Source organism: Epinephelus fuscoguttatus, linkage group LG6 (assembly GCF_011397635.1).
Source record: "Epinephelus fuscoguttatus linkage group LG6, E.fuscoguttatus.final_Chr_v1".
NCBI lineage: Eukaryota > Metazoa > Chordata > Actinopteri > Perciformes > Serranidae > Epinephelus > Epinephelus fuscoguttatus.
This window is the reverse complement of record NC_064757.1, coordinates 7777011-7798979: the sequence shown is the minus strand read 5'-3', so window position 1 is coordinate 7798979 and position 21969 is coordinate 7777011. Positions and strand designations below refer to the sequence as shown.

The 21969-nt window shown below is 41.5% G+C and overlaps 1 protein-coding gene across 2 annotated transcripts in view; it reads left to right on the top strand.

The window, feature by feature from the left end:
- Positions 1 to 1053: 1053 nt before the first annotated feature.
- The window catches only part of LOC125890942 (whirlin-like), a 144039-nt gene continuing 123123 nt past the window's right edge, over positions 1054 to 21969 (top strand). For both annotated transcript variants that reach the window (XM_049579872.1, XM_049579871.1), the window contains exon 1: positions 1054 to 2251. In XM_049579872.1, coding sequence (XP_049435829.1) covers positions 1541 to 2251 — 711 coding nt within the window. In that variant the 5' untranslated portion in view covers positions 1054 to 1540. The remainder of the gene's footprint in view (positions 2252 to 21969) is intronic.

Sequence of the window (21969 nt, the reverse complement as noted above, 5' to 3'; positions counted from 1 at the left end):
GTAAGCTGTTCTTCCTTTTTAATGTTTTAGTGCAGTGTGTTAAGCACTTAGAAATAATTGCCTTTATCTAAAAAAAATGCAGTGTACTGATAAACTTACCTTACTGTTTTTCTCCTTTGTACTGACGTACGTATTTTCAGTTTCCTTGGTTAACCTATTCTTTGAAAACTGACCAGCAGAGGGGGGTGAGGGATGATGACGAGATGGGTGAAGCGATAGTGAGGAATATTAAAATGTTGCTTGTATGCATCACCACAAATCACCACGGTCAACCAACAAATGGAGGACAATGGGTGGCAGCAGGGTCACTTTATAGAAGCCTCAATGATGATGCAATGAGAAATGAATTTTGTGTTTAACAGCATTGACCGAACACCTCCTGAGGGTGAGGGGCACAGCTGTGCCCTGCCCCATCTCCTCAGCAGCACCTTGGTGTGGCAGGAGTGTGTCCTGGGACTCTCATTATGCTTATGGGCCAGACAGAAGGAGCTCATTACTGTCATGAGAAGGAAGACAACTCTGGGCTCCTATAAATAGCTGTTTAAAAATAGCCTTAGGTTCTAGTTATGACAAGGAGTCTCAAGGAGGCATTTGCTATAATGCAGCTTGATCAGCTTAAAGGCTGACAGGCAGACACCTACTGTCATCTGCCTCCACATGAACCGACCAACACACCCAAAGCAATGCATTCAATATGCTTTGAAGTTGTCAGGATAAACCGTCGTTCCAAGCAGGGATTCACCCACTTCAGTCCAAGAAATTGTGTAGGCCTGATGAAAAATGTGAGTTCTGACATTTCACCGGTTTGTGGGAGTTATTTGTAGTTTGAACTCCTTCTATTCCTGCTTTTACTCAACAATGTATGACATCAGCTAAAGCCTTGCCAAAAATAATCATTTAAATAGGGGTGAGCAATGTTGTCAGTTTCTAAGCAACACACACACACACACACACACACACACACACACACACACACACACACACACCTGCGTCATTTCCTATGCACAGAGGGTCTGAGAGCATCCAATTCAGCGCTCCCTGCCAGTTGCGCACAGAACGGACTCCGTCGAAAGACTCTAGAGTTTGTCCTGTGGACAGAATAACTACTAAAAACGACATTCTTATAAAGGAGCATTTTATGAGTTACAAGGATAAAAAGAGGCCTTACGGATTTTTATCTGCTGGGTTTTATCACACTGGACACTATTTGAATGAAGCTGAAGCTCATACCGGTGAAAGCAGCGGTAAATCTTTTGCTGTGCATGGAGTAAAAAGATAACAGGACAGAAAGAACATGTATATTTTTTTCAGTGTGAGACGAATGCGAGCATTTACTTGGGAAATGTTTTGTTTCGGGATGACACACCGTGTGCGGCGCACATCAGCGCCGTTACGCGCGTAGATCACCTGTTGAAGTTGCCCCGGTGAGCTGTTTCACGTTTCGCTTTCAAACGGCAGGGTCGTCTTGAACAGCGCCTTAACAAATGATCGATCCGTCCTCCGGTCTGTATGATGCACTGATTCCCCGTTATGTTGTAGGATGAGCGCTGATCTGGAGCGCGTTTCGCTCAACACATCGGTGAACTCGGCCGGCTCGGGCGGCCGTGCGCTTTCGGCAAACGTCCGGAGGCTCCACAACACTCTCAACCTGCTGCTCAGCGACCTGGAGAGAGAGCAGTTCATCCACTGTCTCAATGTGTACCACGCCAAGCGCAACGTCTTCGACCTGGTCCAAACTCTTAAAGTAATTCTTAACACGCCCGGCAAACGACAGCTGCTGCCCATGCTGCGCCTGGTCATCCCGAGGTCCGACCAGCTGCTGTTTGACCAGTACACCTCCGAGGGACTCTACCTGAAGACGGAGCTGCTCCCCAGCAACGGTAGCGCGGAGGGCTTTGGAGATGAGGGCGACTCGACTCTGCAGAAATATGTCAGCTCCATCCATGAACAGCCCCTCACCTCAGGCTGTCCGGACGGTTACAGCGCCGCCGCGGAGTTGTCGGCTTCCATGACCCAGCCGTTTTTCGAGGGTCACTTCGGGGAAGTGCGCAAAGTCACCCTGACGCGCTCCAGGAGCCACGAGGGTCTGGGCTTCAGCATCCGCGGGGGGTCGGAGCACGGCGTGGGGATCTATGTGTCCCTAGTGGAGCCTGGCTCATCGGCCGAGAGAGAAGGACTGAGGGTGGGAGACCAGATAGTGACCGTGAACGACATGATGTTTGACAATGTCACTCACATAGACGCGGTTAAGGTAAGATTTTAGCGTGTGTGCGCGTGCGTAAGCCATCTCATAATTACTTAAACAACCTCAGGTTAATCCCCCTGAGAAAAAGATTCTAATGACAGTGTGTGAGCTTGTTCGTGAGTGTGGGCTATATATCTGCAGACTGTGCGTGTGTGTGTTCCAGATGTAGTATAAACACTGCATGCTCCAGGCAGAGAGAACATGCATTAAGCACTGGGCCATGCAGACTGCCCTAAAAAACAACAGTAGCTTGTGACAGTGCTGTTTCCTCTGCGGGCCCTCAGGTCCCGTTGGAGGCTCCCTCCAGTCCAAATACTTCCTTTTAATAAATTCTTCTACACCACTTCATCGTGGCTTAGTGCTCTGCGCCGCTGGCGCAGCGAACCAAGATGAAATCAAATGTTGAAAACCAGATGAAATGAAGAAACTTTTCTCTTTATGAAAAGAAGAAAGAAACAGCAAAGTGTTTAAAGGAGTTTTGTTAATGTTTTCATGTCACATACACCAGGGATCCTTGATGAGGGAGCAACATAGAAAGATTTTATTTGTTCATGAATTAGAATGAACTACAGTATTTGTGGAGATAGTAAAGGTTACAGTAAACCCATATCACAGCCAGTGTTCTACACTCTGTATGAATTCTCTAATGATGTTAGGGGGTCAAACATATAGGCTAATTTAAGGATCAGTCACTTTAACATATTTTTACACCGGTGGTGATAGCAATGCAGATAGTTTTGGTTTGTCCAGGTTTGAGATAACTGTTTCTGACCCTGTGTCTTTGGTAAATGGATCACAAGTAGACAGCTCTAAGTACAGGTGTGAATGCACCCAGTGTGTCCTCAGTGCGTCTTGAGATCCGTTTAAGCTGTGTGTACCCACCTGTTTTCATTCCCTCACATTGCTCAGTGTGATATCGATACCAAAGACATCCTTGAGTGTGTTTATGAGACGCACTGGGCTTTCAGCTGGTTCCACTGTGAACCCAGCCTGGTAATATTTGATGTTGAGAGCAACTTGTATGGTATAAAGTGCGAGAAAGGCCATGTAGGATGGGAGGGGAAACAAGACGTTAACCTCAGAGACTGCAGTTCCTGTCCTGTTTCACACCAAAAGTCAGTGTTGTTGTAACGTAATGTTGCGTAACTTACGTACGGTCGATGCACACTAATGTTATGACATATTTGCGTCACATTACGTAATACACGTGCTCACCAAAACCCAAACCACAGAGTGTATAAATAATGGACATAGCCACTGTGGTTTTTGGACTCCCATTGTGAAGCTTGAGTTTTGCACTTCGGCTATTGCCATCTTGTTTTTTGGAGCCAGAAGTGACCATATTTGGCCGAGAAGCTGGTGAGGAGGGCGGCACGGTGGTGTGGTGGTTAGCACTGTCACCTCACAGCAAGAGGGTTGCCGGTTCGATCCCGGGTGTGGGAGCCCCTTCGTGCGGAGTTTGCATGTTCTCCCCGTGTCAGCGTGGGTTCTCTCCGGGCACTCCGGCTTCCTCCCACAGTCCAAAGACATGCAGACTGGGGACTAGGTTAATTGATAACTCTAAATTGTCCGTAGGTGTGAATGGTTGTTTGTCTCTATGTGTCAGCTCTGCGATAGACTGGCGACCTGTCCAGGGTGTACCCTGCCTCTCGCCCGATGTCAGCTGGGATAGGCGCCAGCCCCCCAGCGACCCTCAAGAGGATGAAGTGGTTAGAATATGAATGAATGAATGAGCTGGCGAGGAGTGGATCAGACTAAGAAGCCGAGAACACAATATGCAGGCAGCCTGTCACTCAAAGCGGCCCTCCCTAATAATGCTCAACTTTAAGAATGGGTGAGTTATAAATGAAATTCACCTCCTGCACAGTTGTTATGAACAAGGAAGTTAGCTATAGAGACCAAAACCATTTTTTTCTGCCAGGCTGTACTTGGTTTATTTCTGCTGTAAAGTTGGGCATTTTAACACAGGGGTCTGTGGGGATTGACTGGCTCCTATAGCCAGCATCGAGCATCTTTGACAAACTGTAGTTTTTGGCACTTACCTGTTGGCTTAATTTTTCAGCCCTGGAGGTTGCTGCTTGACCCTAACCCAAAAACAACTAATTTTTTATTTTTATTTTTTTTTTTGCCAAAACTTACTACGACCATTCCTGAAGGGTGTGACAAAGCATCAGCATTAGTGGGAATGAAACCACATTGTCTGTATGCTTATGTGTTCTGGGTCACATTAACGGACCGCCTACTCAGCTTGCTTATCTCACTCCCTGACAATTAAGCACACTTTCTGTTGCTGTCAGGACACAGGATAGACACAGTGCTGTAGGATGGACTCCAGAGTTGCTCTCCTACCACCAAGGGTTAGGGTGTTTATTTGCATATAGAGTGGGGAAGTGAGATCCAATCACAATTAGCCACATGACACACACATAGGGATGCATTCTAATGCCATGTGTGAACAGACAGACTTAGATCTGTTTACTTGTGATCAGATCACCCAAGACACATTAATACCAGGTGTAAACAGGCTCTCTGTGATTTCTGCCCCCATCTTGAAACATAATGGTGAATGGAATATATTTTGTACTGCACATAGCACGGAAAAAATGACATAATAACTGCAACATCATATCCACAAACTATAGAAGACCATTTGAAAAAATACAAAATATCCTGTAGGCCATTATAATGACACACTTTCTTACAATAATGATGTAGTTTCTTAAATCTGTGTGAAATGCATGCACTTGAGAAAAAAATTCTGCTCTGTTTTTCTGAACTGACAAGATTATTATCTCAGAATTCTGGCAGCATATTGATTTAGGCCTACTCAGCGCCTCCTTGCCCCGCTTGCTCTCTCTCTAGCCCTTTTTACACAGAGCTCGCTCTATATAGCCACTACAAAATCCCTTCTTCTTGCCACCTTTGCATTTTTGCACAGAACCAAACAACAGTAGCATCATGCTGCTCTAGTGTTTGGTTATAGGCAGCATGCTGGCATCGCAAAAATAAAAGAGGTGTGATGGTCATGACATGTAGCACAACAGCGTCAGCCTCTAGTGTGACTTATAATTCGGGCTGGGCAATATGACCAACATCTCATATCCCGATATAGGTCATTTCATATCCCGATAACGATATGAAACTCCCCCCCCCCAATGGCATAAATGTGCCTCTGTGTGTGCTGTTACGTAGCATGCAGGTGCTCCGGATTCAGAGGTGTGACAGGATCAGACTGATAAGAGCTTTAAACTCTGCCATGAGGGAGTACAAAAAGGTTACTAGGATGAGGGGAGGACAGTTCTTCTCGTTTGATAACATTACGATGAGTCGGGCAACCGACTCATTTTAAAGAAGACGAGAGAAAAAGAGAGAGAGAGAGAGAGAGCAGTTGTGGTCGAGCAAGCTAGAGAGTGAGTGAAGAGAGGGAGTGCTGGTAGCGAGAAAGCTGGTGAATCAGATCAATAAAACGTTATTTTCTGATTGTTTCACAGCAGTTATGTTCTAAAGCACAAACATGCCCACACTCCAAATGATGAAAAATATTGCCGTTCAAGTGTGATTTGCGTCACAATGTCACATGATATATATCGTCATATCGCACAGCCCTTCAGCCCTAATGTGCATCACCAGTGCTTTATGAACAAAAAAATGGCATTACATGACAACAATCATTTATTGTCCCTGTTATATGGAGGCTGATCTCGTCCTCTTCTTGGAGGGTGCAGAGCTCCAAGACCTCATTGTTTTCCCAATATGCGGACATTTTTGGCCGTTCTTCTTCTTCTTTGAGTTAGCTGCTAACGGCTAACAACTACTATTTAAGTGTCCTGCAGTGGGTCATGCACATAACACAGTGTCAAAACGTCACACCATGACATCAATGATCCCGTCCTGCTGGCTGTCTGGTTTATACAGACAACGTTTCTGTACTGTAAGTACATCCATTTTTGACTCAGAGGTGAGACAACAGCGAGGTGGCATAACATTGTGAAATTCCCACCTTGAAAAAGCAGTGTAAAAGGGGCTTCTGTTAATCATGAGACTACTGCTGCAGGAGTGTAAGCTCCGCGCCTGGGAAAATGTCACACACAGTGACAGGGCTAACTGTTAGCATCACACGGCTAATGTTACCCCATGATTAACGACAGAGTTGAGTTGATGCCGGTGCCAGTTAATGGCCCAGGCAGACAGAGCAGGAGTAGAGCAGCTCACAGAGACGGCCCCACAACACTATGCCAAATCGTCAGCGCCCCCACCATCACAAATCAATTTGAATTATGTGGGAAACACTGAATGTTCATAATAATAATCTCTGAATCCAAGACAGCATCACAACTACTTTTGCGATTTTCACTGCCCCAGCAATTTCATTGCAAAAAAAAAGGGCCATAGACATCACAATATGTATTGCAATTTTTTAGAGAAGCTGCTGTGAAATCGGCCGTAAGATTCCAAAAACAGCCAGTGAAATCCTGGAGGGACTGCCATTTTATAAGGGATATTTAGGAGCTGACTTGTTTGAGTGCCAGCAACTGTTATATAAAGATTTAATTTAAGAGAAAAATACATTAATCAGAAAACTTCCTGCCACATCCTCTTGTCACATGCAAATGAAATTGATTCTTTTGCTTGATACAGATATGATGTGAAAGGAGGAAAAACATGTGGGAGAAAAAATACTTAACAGAATAGATGAGGCCAAGGCAAGGCAGCAAAGTTCAAGTGTTCCTCAGCTGTTGTCAACATGTTTAAAAATGTCCCTCATGATGTACTATTTTATTTTCCAATACATTAATGTTGTATTTGCTGCAGGTATTTGGACTGTCTGTCTGCTAAACCTTTTTTTATGACCTTGCAAGACTTTCTCTCTGAGTCAGACTCTAATAGACTCTACCTACAGCAATTTCCAAACAGAAGCAACACTTTTTCTGGTGTCTGAATGACTCGGGCCTTGGGTGATGTCTTATTTAAAAGCAAATAAAGTGGTTTTCTCACCTGCCGATACAAGGCTTTATTGAATCAGTCCAGCATGAGGGGAAAAACAAGTGGAACAGCCCCTTTTCCCTGACAGTGCTGAAGATGTGTTACAGATTATTTTGTTCACCCCATCAGACTAACAGGCACTCATGGATATTTGTTGCATGTATAGTCAGTTGTTGTTTTGTTTTTCAGCAGCAGTGTTGGGAACGTTACTTTAAAAAAGTAATTCGTTATAGTTACTCGTTACTTTCCCCAAAAAGTAACTGAGTTAGTAACTGAGTTACTGCACTATAGAAGTAACTAATTACCTGGAAAAGTAACTATAGCGTTACTTTTGCATAAAATGCTCAAATATGTTGCTTGGACACCCCCCCTTAATGGAACTGTATGTAATGAAACTCAACATTGAATATGTTAAATCATTATTATAAAACATTGTACACTTATCTACACTAGTTAAAGAACCTCCATTAATCGCGCAATTTAAATGTGAAAAGTCTCATTGACTGACTGTATGCGGCTGTATGCGGAGAAGGAGAGGGGTGGAGGGAGCAGAGCTGTGGAGACATCCTGCAGTCCAACATGCATTTAACTATAATATTTGTAAGCGACTTTACAAAAAAACAAGCCCAAAGTCGTGGCTAGTAAGTGGACCTGACAACCCTGCTTGTGTGCTTGTGAATACCCGCCCTACTCTGCCTCTGATTGTTTCATGATGAAATTTTACTCTCCCTTATCCGGTTGTCTCTCCCTCCCTTCCCCCTCACCTGCTCTCACCAAAGAAAAAAAAACTTTAGAACTCCGTTGAGAAGGAGTAATGGTGCATTTTATTGTGAGTAACGGTAACGGCGTTATAACGGGGGAGACAGTAACTTTTTTGATTACTAGTTACTGAAAAAAGTAGCACCATTAGTAATGCCCTTTATTTATAACATTGTTATTCCCATCACTGGTGAAAGTTCCAGAATAGCTGTCAGGTTTTTAATAGAATGGCAGACATTGCACAGATCTTTTGGTTAGGTAAAGGTTAACATGAGAGTGAATTGAAAGGATGGGTATATAATCCAGCTGTGTATTACGTCCAGAGCTGCAGTCAGGATGGGGTGAGCCTAGCTTAGCATAAAGATGGGAAGAAGGTGTAGACAGCAAGCCTAGCTGCATCCAATGACCAAAAATACAATCTACCATTACCCCTAAAGCTTGCTTATTAAAATGCTGTATATGGGGTGTTTAATCTGTCCACAAAGTTAAGTGTAAAAATGCCAGTTTGTGGTGTTGTGGAATTACGTGCAGGAACTATTTCAATCAGGAGAGACAGAAGAGTGAAGTACAGATAATGTTTAATACAGAATATGAGTGTACATATTAACAGATGATTTGTGCTGATTAAGACTTAACAGAAGTCTTTGGCACTTGGACACCAGAGAGATATTCTGTGATTGAGGGACATCTATATGACAGCAGGATAAATCCACCCATGGAGTCTAGACACTGGTGGTGGTGGTGGTTGCTGACTCTGAAGCTGCTGACTGCTGAGGCGGATGAGGCTGATGAATCTGTAAAGACTGGGTGGTGATGTGTAGGTGAAGGGCGCGCACAACGGCAGAGAAAGAACCATATTTAAAATGAGGAACAGTAAGATGATAGGCTGACAGAGAAGGTGTGTCGCTGTGCTATTGGCTGATTGTGAATAAGCTGATGACTCAATTGATCTTCCCAGAGAAGACACCTAGAGATAGCGAGTGAGCATACATGCAAGGAGTGAATGGCAGGGTGACAAAGAAAACTTACAGCCCGAGCAAAAAAAAAAGTTTTGTCTTCCTGACTGAAGTTCGCTAGAGTTTAATTTCTTGAGGAGCATCAGCTGAGTGCAGTGTCTGTGTGTATCCTAGCTTCCTAGAATATGTAATCTCAGTGAGGTTTCCAGTTTTGGTACCATTTTTTGCCTAATCTGGGTTGTAAGAGAAAGTATTGGAGCCACCATTACTGGCATTCACAGGTGAAGTGCTGCTGGAGCTCACTGGAACGATGATGACTTTTTTCACAAAGTGAGGGAATAGAATATTAGCAGTTTGCAAAATTCGGTTAAAATACGGACATGTATTTTACTTACGCGTCATACAAGTGAGCCAATAAAAAAACGTACGCTTTAAAAATAATAGACATAGCTACCGAGATGTCACTCACTGATTTGTAGACTCCTGTTTTGAAGCCTCAAGTTTGGCACTTTGGCCATTGCCATCTTGTCTTTTTGGAGCCAGAAGTGACCATATTTGGGTGAGAAGGTGGAGCTGCAGAGGAGGGAGGGGTGGCTCTGACTTGGATGCTGAGAACAGTATCTGCAGACAGACTGTCACTCAAAGCGGCCACGTCCCCCATACAGTTGTAATGAATGTTGAAATTAGCTATAGAGACCAAAACTGTTTTTTGCACCAGGCTGTAAACGTTTATTTCTGCTGTAAAGTTAGACATTTTTACATGGGTGTCTGTCTGTCATTTTCAGCCCTGGAGGCTGCCACTTGATAAAAACAAATGAAGTGGTCAGAGTTGTCAGAAATATATTTAAGGTGTGTTGATTCACAGTGGCCACTCATACATCGAGTAACAAGCAATAAAACATTCCACTTTAAAAGTCTATAGCTAACTAAAGGATATATCCACCATTCTTTTGATGGTTTCTTTATTTTTGATCCATTTGCAAGGAAACATTACAAAGCCAGCTTGTTAAACCTGGCCAGCTTGTGCTGCATCCATAATGCCTGCAGGAAATCAAAGCTTGCTTAGCAACATTTCCATAGTTGGGCCTATAATGAGCTTGACCTCCGCCTGCACTGCAACGTTTCCTCACAGTGGATGTTTTAAATATGGCTTGATTTGCTTGGCACAAGTAACCCTCTATAGCCGTGGCGTCATCTAAGGCCCTGATCACAAAGAAAGCATTTTACAGGTTGCAAATCGTGAGGCACACCACACTGCCTTTGTTTTTGTTTTTTAATGCCACTGGTAACTAAAAAAAAAAAAAAGGCATATTTTAGGATGACTCAAGGGCAGTTTGACAACTGGCTGTCTATCGCTCGGCCCAGCATAACAAAAATGAGTACTAACTACATGGGGGCCCATTGGTCCTGCTGAGCGACTGAGCACCACCAGTTTCTCCTCCATTGTTTACCAGCTGTAAACTTGTTGTTGTGACCACCACAGAAAACCCGCCTCTTAAATCACCCGATTGGGCAATGGGAAAAAAAGCAGAGATGCTATTGAGGTGCTTTTCTGCTCTGAGGTGAAGTTCTTTCAACTCGAGGAGTTCAGAGCAAAAACGCCGGGAGCCAAGGGTTCAGAAATGTGAGGTGCGTAGCAAGCAACAAGCTTCATTCTCATTAAAAACAATTACAAAAAGCCACCTACAGTTGCTAAAACACTCTCTGTGTGATCGCGGCCTAACACTACTTAGCTTGATATTTGGTTGACTGCCATCGAATATTCTCAACATGATGAAACTATTTACTTTACATAAACTTCATCTCACCTGTAAACCTGAACAATAACTGTAATTAATGAAGACACATGTTCAGGGAAACAAGTTTAGGCTGTGTTGTTAACAGCTGCTCCAACTTCAATTCTGGAAAAAGAATGTTCAACAAAATCTTAAAGCATTTTCTCTGAACACACATATATATATATATATATATATATATATATAAATATACATGTATATATATATATATATATATATATATATATATATATATATATATATACATGTATATTTATATATATATATGTATATATGTATATATATATATTTTTAATGTTAATTCATCTTGAAGAAATCCTGCCCTGATTACTGTTACAGATAGAAAGATACTGCTCATGTCACAGCAGCGGTACATCAATAGTGTGAAGAAACAAATATCAGAAGCCAGCAAATTCTGAACATTAAAATGGGCAAAAGAGTAACTGCTACACAGCACTGTCACATCCATTGTGTTGAGGATGGGCAAATTGTGCTACAATATTGTATTTTTCTCAGCCTTCATTGTAACCAATTTCAAACCAGTGTTCTGGGGACTGAATAGCTTTCACATTCTTTAATGCACTGGAACTGCCAACTTTAACTGTCAGTGAAATTGTGTTCAGTACATGCCACTGCTGTAATGGTGCTGTGGCTACAGAACAAAACACATTAATCAGCCAGTGGATTAGTCCATAGCTGGAGGTGTTGCAGGAAAAGTGCTGGGCAGGTGAGTGAACTGATGTTTGTTGAGAAATAGTTCCATCACGTAACTCATCCTAAAATTCCCAATTTGGTGTTATTACATTTCTGTTTGAGTACAGAATAAAAACTCAGATACAACATGTTGACTGAGAATGAAGATTCATGCTTGACTTTTGACATTTTTAGCCACATATGAAGGCCTTACTCAGTCTGTGAGGTTTGCTCAGTAGTCATGGAGATGGTTTTGTTTACATTACATGACTAAATATGGAATTTCAACACATTCTAGCAGGTGATCATACATGGTAGGGAGATTGCAACCCCTATCTCTCTTGAAGTGTCTAGCATTGAATGTAGATAGCCTCTTTGATCTTTTGTGGGCTGTCTGTGCTGAACTAAGTTGAGGCATTGGCATGGATCTTACTGTACGTATCTAGCATAGACTGTATATGAAAATGGACGATGCATCTCTACTACTCCAGCTATACAAAAATAAAGCTGCTAGCTTGAGCTGGTGGCGTCATTTGGAGCCAGAGTCTGTGTAGCAATCTCAGCTATATTGAGTTCCCGCCCATACACCCTTCCAACAAATTGTGAGCTGCACTATTGATCAAGAGCACACCAATTGGCACACATAGCTGTCTGTCATGACATCAGACCCCTTAATATAGCATCACATAACTTGTTATTACCAAACCTATCAGAAAAACAAACACTTGAATAAACATCAGCATGAAAAGAACAACCGAAAATGATAGAAACCATCTTCAGGAAAAATTTACTTTATGTGTACTTTGAGTTTTTTATTTGGCACATGTCCCATCCACTAACATGGACTGGGCAGGGTTTATGACCTATACTGCAGCCAGCCACCAGGGGGCAATCCATATGTTTTGGCTTTGCTTTTAAAGAGCTGTCATGTTGTCCATCTATTATTCATACTATGGTTTCTGCTCACAAACGAAATGCTTGCGACAGTGTGAGATGTAAACATTATGGTGTCCTTTGCAGCTGAGCTGTAATGTTAGCTAGCTCAGTGGTGCTAGGTGAGCTAGAAAGTTCTGTGGATTATCCTGAGTAACCAGGTCTTGATGATTTGTGGAAAGACACATTGCTGTTGACTTTTTAAAATGCATGTTTTTGGCACTTTGAGCACCACAAGCTGAGTGCTTTCTAGTTCTTTTATATTGGAGAGAAGGAAAATATCTCTACAGGCGATATCTCCAACAATCTAGACTGATAAAAGGTACAGCAGGTAAGAGGAAAAATATGTATTTTTGATTTTGGGTTACACTGTCCCTTTAACACTGTCCTCAGATTGATATCAATCTTCTCGTCTCACTCTTGGAAATAAAGCAGACACTTGTTTCTAAAATGTGGAAGTATTCCTTTAAAGTAAAGGATCACATTGTGTTGTGTAATGTCATTTACACAGTTAAAGACAGTTAAAAGCCTGATTTATTAATTCCATAAAACCATCTCTTTCTTCTTCCCCGCTGACAAATGAGGACAATATTGTCCAGTTTTGCTGCAACCAAAAGAATCTATGTTTACTGCTTATCCATAATTATAGTTCCCCCGGGACAAACACACTGTTTCATTATTAGACTCCATTAATATTCAGAGGCATGGGAACGTGTGAAGCTCCCAGCTCCTGCTAGAGGCCGGGGCTCTCCCCCTTTGCTGCAGATCCACATCCCGCTCTCATCAAGAGCTGACTAATTCATTACATCTTTTAATGAAGATGCTAACATTTAAGGCCTGCTGCACCAAGGCGCTTGCCTTCGTCTGAAGCGTGACTTCAAAGCTGTTTACCAGTAGGGTGGTAAAGGCCAGGAAGGTAGCCGCATACACAGAGGACCTCATTTGTGAAGATAAGTGTATTTAATCTAGAATTAGTCCAACAACTCTGTAAGAACGGTGTTCAGGAGAAATTCTTATGAGAAATAGAAGAATTAACTCGCCCTGAACACGGTAGGATTTTATGCATGATTACAAGTAAACCATTAGAATAGTTTCATATTACTTGAAAGCAATGATTACAGAGGTATAGTTTGAGAGAAAAAATCACTTTGTTTTTTTACTTAATGGGTTTCAATTGATGAAATCAGGCTAGAGTGTTGCAAGGATGATGTGGAAGTTAGGGTTGCCCCATTTCCCTTGTCAGAAACCCTATGGGATTTTTCCTTTGGGTTTTGGGTTACTGCAGAATGTAGGCTCTGTGGTAAACAAAAGTTTATGATACACATTTTGTTCAGCAAGATAATCTTCACAAATGAACATGCTTTTTATTTTTATTTTTAAAGCGTTAATGCAGTCGCCAGAAGTAAAAAGCTAACGTCAGGCTATAGGCCTACATGAGCTACACCATGGTCGCATGACTTCAACGGCACCACCACAACAACGCTGTAAAGCTGTATTTGGTATGATGACACTCTTTAGTCTCATTGAGCCACTTGTTAGCACATGTTTAATATACATATGCACGTGTTTCCCATGCACTGATTTATTTTATTATATTTAATTGTAGAGTTGCCCACTGCACATTCACTCAGCCTCTCCTTGCCCCTCTCTCTCTGTTTTTTCAGACCACAGATGAAACTAGAAAAGCACTTGGAAAGTGCAGAACTCTGCCTAGCATTATTTTATCCACTTCGCTTCAACTGATGACCACCAAAATTTTATCATCTGTTCTTTGTCCCATTATCAACCTTTCCTGAAAATTTCATCACAATCCGTTCAAAACTTTTTGAGTTATTTTGCAGACAAACAGACAAACAGACCAACGCCGGCGAAAACAACCTCCTTGGCGGAGGTAACAATAATTAGCTAGCTGGCGTATCCTGCACTCCCTCCGCCTCACTTCCTACCACCACTTTGCTGGGAGGAGAGTGGGCAGCAGCTCTGGAGATGGACCTTAAGTCAGAGGATGCAGCAACTTGAAATGCTGGCTGTATTTGAGTTACTACAGCCACTGATGAAAAGTCCGTATCAGTTCACCTCTTTGAGATGACACACTGTGATTTGAGGCTCTAGCTATCTTCATAAACATTAACTTGAATAAGTTGCAGCATTAAGCCTTTGGCTCCGGGTAGCAGAAGGCTAAAGTATCAGCAACATTTTCACTCCATCTATGAGAAGCTTTGCCAATATTAACATGTTTTAGTTTATGATCAGGCTCTCTTTTAGACTCTCTCTTTTTTTTTTCTTTTTTTTTTACTTACTTTGCAATGTAGACAATTGCCAATGGATTCTCCGCCACTGAATCAGGTTTTCACGGAGGGGATGTGCACATACACATTTGCATTAGTAAAACAGCCAATAGGAATGCCCTCTCTCTGAAATGACCTGGGATCGGAGAAAAATTATCCTGTCTTGGGCTAGAATTTGAAAAAAGAACCAAGAGGAGGTAAAGAAATCTAGTCTTCTCTCAGACCACTTGAATTAAAATACGCCCAAAGGTTATTGTGGGATTTATGCCAGATGACGGCAAAATAAAACTGCCTACCCCTGCTTCAATGGATACTTTTGGGACTTGAAATTAGGCTCATGCTCATGCACCCAGTTCCATAATGACTGAGATTTATAAAACAGAATCAGGTGTACGTGCAACTGTATAGATCTGACAAAAAGAATGTAAATGCATACTTCTGTTTTGACACAGTTTTAGTTGTGAATCTACAGACAGTTTCATGCATTTCACCTCAGAGCTGGTGAAAAACTCATTCTTTCTCTTCCTCCTCCATTCATTCGGGAAGAAGCAGAGCAGGCAGGAGCTCGCTCACAGCCCAGGAGCAAACAGATCTCTGAAGTTGATGCTATTTATACACCTGCAGGCACCACTGCAAAGACCTGTATCTATATGTAGAGCCCTTGCAATGAGCCAAAGTTAATATAAACGCCTGCTGGTGTATAAATAACACCAGATTTGGAGGTATATTTGCTCCTGAGCTGTGAGTGAGTTCCTGCCTCTGCTTCTTCCTGAATGGATGGAGGAGGCAGGAGCTCACTCACAGCTCAGGAGAAAACAGACCTCCAAACTTGATGTTATTAATACACCAGTGGGCACCGGAGCAAAGGCCTGTATCTATATCTAGAACCCTTGCAAAGAGCCAAAGTTAATATAAATACCTGAAAGAGACAAAGCGACATTAAAGGGATAATGCCAAGATTCATTACAGTGAGAAGTACTTCTGTCTTAGTAATGCTTAATGGAACCATTTGATCAGATTTTTAAAACTGAATACAAGCCAGCAACAGAGAGCTGAGGAGCGAAGCTACCTTGACCTGTTCATATAAATAGCGGCATTACTTTCATGTAAGAACGAGAACCATTTCTGTTGTGACTGCAGGGCTGAAGTCACAGATTGAACAGGGGAGGGATGTCATTTTCCATTTCCATATCTACAACCTGCACTCACCCATCAGTATGTACTGTCTTCGCTGGGATCAGGAATATGATCCATGCAACGTATACACATTTTGCTCTCACTACCATTACTCTAAGGTGCTACTTGTAGCATGTTTTAACACAAAAAACAATCTCATTTCCTATGAATTGTAAAACTCTGCAACGTATCCTTGTACAAGGTAGGTAGGAAGATTTGTGCAATAACCCGAGAAAATGCACACACAAACAGAAAGTATGATATCCTACAAGTTCATATCCATTGAATAACATTTTGTTCTTAATGTAAAGTTACATGCATAATGTAAAGTTACTGTGGTAAGGTTTAGAAAAAAACAAAAAACAATCAACGTAACTTAAAATAACTCACACAGTTCCAAATGCTGGTTTACTGGAGGAAAGTCCTTTGATTTGTGACCCATCCACAACCCTTGCTCCGATACACAAATTACTGGCTTTTTTTTTTTTTTTTTTAATATACTTTAGTAATCCCCCTGAGGGGAAATTCAATTTTTCACTCCACTGTCATTAACACACAGGTCCGAAATACACACACATGCACAAACAGGACCTATAGTGGAGAAAAGTGGAGAGATGTCAGAGTGAGGGGGCTGCCCTTGGTCAGGCACCCCAAGCAGTTGGGGGGTTTTTGGTGCCTTGCTCAAGGGCACCTCGGCAGTGCCCAGGAGGTGAACTGGCACCTCTCCAGCTACCAGTCCACACTCCGTATTTGGTCCAAACGGGGACTTGAGCCGGCGACCCTCCGGTTCCCAACCCAAGTCCCTATGGACTGAGCTACTGCCGCCCCATGATTATGATTACTCAGTAGGATATGCAAGAATTTTGGTGCATTACTTATCGAGGAAAACATATGAACAGTGCATGAACACAGCCTGAACTCAGAGGGATTGTAATGCCATTTTGGGAAATTATAGCGCATTAAATTGTCATTCACAAATCACAAAAAGGTTATTTTATACTGGTATCCAGCTATGCAGACTGAGTTGATTTTGTACCAGTGTATAATAAGGAAACCTTTATAAAGTTGTAACTAATAAATAAAGGTTTTTACAGTGCTTTCAACCTAACACTAGTGAAAGTGTCTGATGAAGACCATGAGATATAGAGCTTTCATCAAGCATTTGAAAAGCTCTTGACAAAGCTAGCAGCAGGGCCTGTAGTTTAGATTTTTTTTTTTTTTTTTTTGTCAAACTAATCTAGATAAACAATAAATTTTTCTGCGTAAGTCTGCAATTGTTAGCGTGCATGAACTGTTAATGAATAGACTTTGGACCAGATTCACTGCAGCTCTTTTGCAAATGGTCTAATAGTCCATTACAGAGGCTTTCCTGATTAATTAAAAAGAAGACACCAGCCAGAAGCATTATTTATAACCTTGAAACTGCAAAGTTGTTTTATATAATGGCTTAAAACAGATCTACAGTGTGAAACATTAATAGAATAAAATAGCAATTTACCACTCATGCTTCCCTTATCTCAAAGTCAACAGGTTTTTTGAATGGGTTTTTGGTTGGATGCCTCAAATGGTGGTTTACACAAGCTCAAGAGACTTTAACATTTTGTTTGACAACATAAAATACAGGAGTAAATGCCCCACTCATGAGTTTCAAAGCTTTTATATGTCTTAAAAAAAGCGGTTGCTAACAAGTGGCGAAATGAGACTCCAGAATGTCATTATGCTGAGCCACTCCGAACACAGCTTTATAGTATTGTTATGGTGGTGACTAAGGTCATGCTACTTTTGTAGTTGTTCATAGCCTGACGTTATCTTTTTACTTCTAGTGATTGCATTTAGGCTTCAGTAATCATAAAGATTATCTTTCTGAACAAAACGTATAGATATCATAAACTTTTGTGTGCCAAAGATTTTATTTTTGGCAATAATCCAGAATGCAGTGGAAAAATCCCAGAGGCTTTTTGATGAGGGAGCCAGTGTGATGCAAAATGTCATCCCTAGGGCACTCTATTGGTAAAAATTTAAAGCAATGACAAACAAAAAGACTGTGAGCTGTATTTGAAAGCTCTAAAAAGCTGGTAACCAGGTTCAGTATGCTTCAGCCAAAGTGTTTGTTGGATCGTCTAAATGCATCTGAAATAGGCGTTATCACAGGTCACAAATATTGAATGCGATCTGAAATGAACCTGTGGAAAACCCACCTGAGCCTAATGGGCAAATAAAGATCTGATCTCGAAGGAGTTTGAGGATAACTAGACCCTAACAGAGAGAAAACACCAACAGTGGCAGCAGCATAACGGACTATTAATTAACAAGCAGACGCGTTGGAAAAGAGCAACAATGATGAATGATGATAAAAATAAATGAATGCTGAAAAGACTAATTGACTGAAAAAAAAAGTCTGAATATCACCTCCTGCAATAACAGTTAAACAATCTGTTGCCAACAGGGATACCACCAGATTAATTTACCAATAACAATTAATTGTCTGTCAATTAAATTTCAAAATGAATGTCATTTAACAGAATGCATGTTGAACACAGTCTATGATTTCCTAAAATATTTTCTCCTGCAGTGATCAGAGCTGATACTAGCAACGCTCAGACATATTGACACAGGGATACGATATTCTTTACTGATTAGAGTTTATTACCCTACTGATTAGACCCATACAACCTCAGGCCCAGGTAGGGATCTTGGGAAGTAGTTTTTCAAGCACAGATGTAAGAGAGTTTGTGTCAGTGTTTTCAGGGTCAGTCAATCAATCAGTCAGTCAATCGATCAATCGATCAGTCAGTTCATCAGTTATTTATAAATGACCACCTAAAATACATATCAAATAAATTTTTGTTTCTGTCATTTAAGGTAGTTCTTTAAACACTGATGTATGTTCAAGTGTTAAGTTGGTTTTAATTTGTTATTTCATGCTATGAAAACAGGGTGTGACATCATGATCAACAGCTGTGTGTGCCAGGTGGTGTGCTCGCAATCAGTGGTGCTGCTTGCGATTGGTCAGACAGGTCTATAGGCAGGAACTTGACAGCACAGAGATCTCTACTGCCCAGACCCTGGCTCGAAACTACGTCATCACTTCAGGATGGTAGCCGTTGTATCTGGGATATTTGGCTTCATTTTTGTACGGTACGGAGTAAGTGTGGACGCGTCTTCTTCTATCTTTGCATACAGTCAATAGTTTCAGTGCATATACCTTCCATTGCCAGGTGTGCGGAGGTGAAAAAGTAAGCTGATGTTAAACATCCATCAAGTCTAAGACCTCGAAACTACAAAGACACAAAGTTTTAGAGAGAGGTCAGGGAGGAGATGAGCTTTTATCCTTGCTTTTGAGTGTAGCCATTTACAGCAAGTGTTAACACTTTTGCCTTTTTGGCATTACGACCTAGTTCACTGATGTCTTTAGTCTACAGTTTAGTGTCCACCGGAGTTCATTACTTTATCTCAGTGTTGCTCTGGTCACTGTGGTCATGGATCTGTCTGAGGCTTTGTTACCAATGTGTCACTGTCACTGTCCACTCTGTATCTCTTTGTCTGAGCTGTCACCTTGACTTTACTGGTGACACTTAAACTCATCTTGTTTGCCTCTCAGACCTCTGGCCCTCTTCCTCGCTCCATTTCTTCTTTGTCTTTCTCTTCCAGCCTTCTCTCGTTCCCCAGTGAAAGTTGTGTACACTTTATAGAAACTCTGACAGAATATTAAACCCAGAGACTCTCCACAGAGGACTGTGTATCAACAAAATCCGCCTTGCCACATGAAACTTAAAATGGGAATAGATATTCGTGGGGCATTTCAGTGATGTTTGCTGTACAGAGGGAGCATCAATCTGCTTATTTATTTCTGTGTGTGAAATTAAGAGTCTGGGTGCCGAGGCTCACTGTGTGCTGTGTCTCCAGCTACAGATGGGGAATAAATAATGAGTAAAGTAAAACTGCATGGAGGAGAAGTACTGGGGGTATTGCAGATGGACTTCATATAGAAAGGGAGATTTATAATGCTAGAAAACACAGAAAATAAAAGTGGTTTTGTTGTTGAGGGAAGCAGTCTTTAAGAAACCAAGTGAGAATTTGTTTTGTCTGAAGCTGGGTTTCTCATTCACATACATCTTTTAATTTAGCGCTTCTATGAAAATGTCACAGTTTTTTAATAAATCATTGTACACATAGTCAGTAGTGGGGTGTCAGTGAGTGCAGTACAGACCTTCAGAACAGAAGCCAAGCCAGTAAACTGTGTTTGAAACCATATTCTAAACACGTCAACAGAGAAATCAAGACTCTGTTACTGGAAAACATATTTTAGTGTACTGTTAAGCTGTAAAATGAGAAAGTTTGTGACCCAGCCCCAGTATAATGAATACATGAATAAACAACTCTGTTAAATGTTATAATTGTATGAACACAAGGAAAATATCTGTCACAAATGCACCTTTTTAGTCCAGATCGCTGACCCGACCGAGCAGTTACTGCTCACTGCTTTGAGTGTGTGCTTTGTGCTAAAGTTAGCTGCTATTCTGAGGCTGTCACTTCCCAGTGGCTGTTTCTTTGGCTCAGCTCCTTCAGCAGACATGCCCACAGAAGTTCAGAGCCAGATTATTGCTTGTGTTTTCATGGCTTTGAAACCTTAAGCCCAGTTCAGACCAAGGATTCACAACTAGACCAGTTGAAACAGGCAACTAGTTGCAATGCACCATGCTGCACTGTTCTAAAAACCTGCTGCTTCACACCAATGCAACTGGATGAGATGGTGTATCATCTCTATCAGCTCCCTGAACTTCTGTTCTGATTTCCAGCTTTTCTGGCTTATTTTGTGGCTGAATATAATTTGTAGCTTCCTAAAATTTGAATGAGGACAGTGATAGTGACATACTGGCTACAGTTGCATTTGTAGTTGTGATGACACGGTGAAAAACAAACAGAACTAGCGGGTGGATACAGATGGACTGTATTCATAATAAATATGACATAATAACATAAATAACCACCACCAATTAATCAGTCAATGAGAATATGTGTGTGGGGGGCATAAGCAGATACAGTGAACAGCACCAACCCAATGTCCGACACCGGCACATCGTGAGGATGGAAACAGAGCTCAAGAGCACCTGCTGCAGCAAGCAAACACGCCATCTCCTGGCTTTTGAAACAGGGGATGTGCTTCACGTGTGCTTCACATTCTAAAACCGAGTCGAGCTGAGACCGGCCAGGTCACACCTCTGCAACTTTTCTCTGCAACGTTCTAAAATGGTTTCGTCTCGTCGAGAATCTTTGGTCTGACCTGGGCTCTATTTATATACTTGCCTTACTACTGTCTTTTAGTCAAATTCTGGCTGGGTGGTTAATAACCCAATTTTCTGTAGTGTGACAAACTCCCACATGTTTAATTGTTGGCTTTACCCAGACTTTAATGGATACAGTGCCATACATTGTAGATGTACATGTACATTCATTCCTATTGATTACATTACATGTATTTTGTTGATGCTGTCATCCAAAGCGACTCATTTGAATAAGTGTATTCATGGATACAACCCCAAAAAGTACAAGAACTATGTGAGTACATCAACTTCATTAAATGCTGATATACGACACATGCTGCATTTACAGAGAAAGAGGTTTTTATTTATTAATTATTTTCTTCTCTATTATTTTTATGGGCTAAAGTACAATCTGAATAGAGATGTCAGTGTGTGACAGAAGATGCAGACTTTCTGCTGTCCTGGTTTCAGTTGGAAGTTCCTTCTACTGTTGTGGAGCCAAATTGGTAAACAGTGCAAATTTGGAAAGTAGCATAACCGAGGGAATTTCTTTAAATTTCTCATCCACTTGGACTCAACAATGAACTGATTTGGATGATTGAAGGTCAGAGGTCAAGGTCACTGTGACCTTCACTTATCAATGAACTGATTAGATTTTGGTAGTCAAAGGTCAAGGTTATTGTGATCTTGCATCCTCATTTTCATCTCATTTTCGAGAACACAAAATCTCAAGATTTCCTTGAGACCGTTTTATTCAAATTTGGATCAAACGTCTACTCAGATTCATGGGTGAACTTATTTGAATTTGGTGGTAAAAGGCCAGTGTGACCTGTTGTTTTTTAGCCATAACCCAAGAATTCAAACCTGAATTGTGAC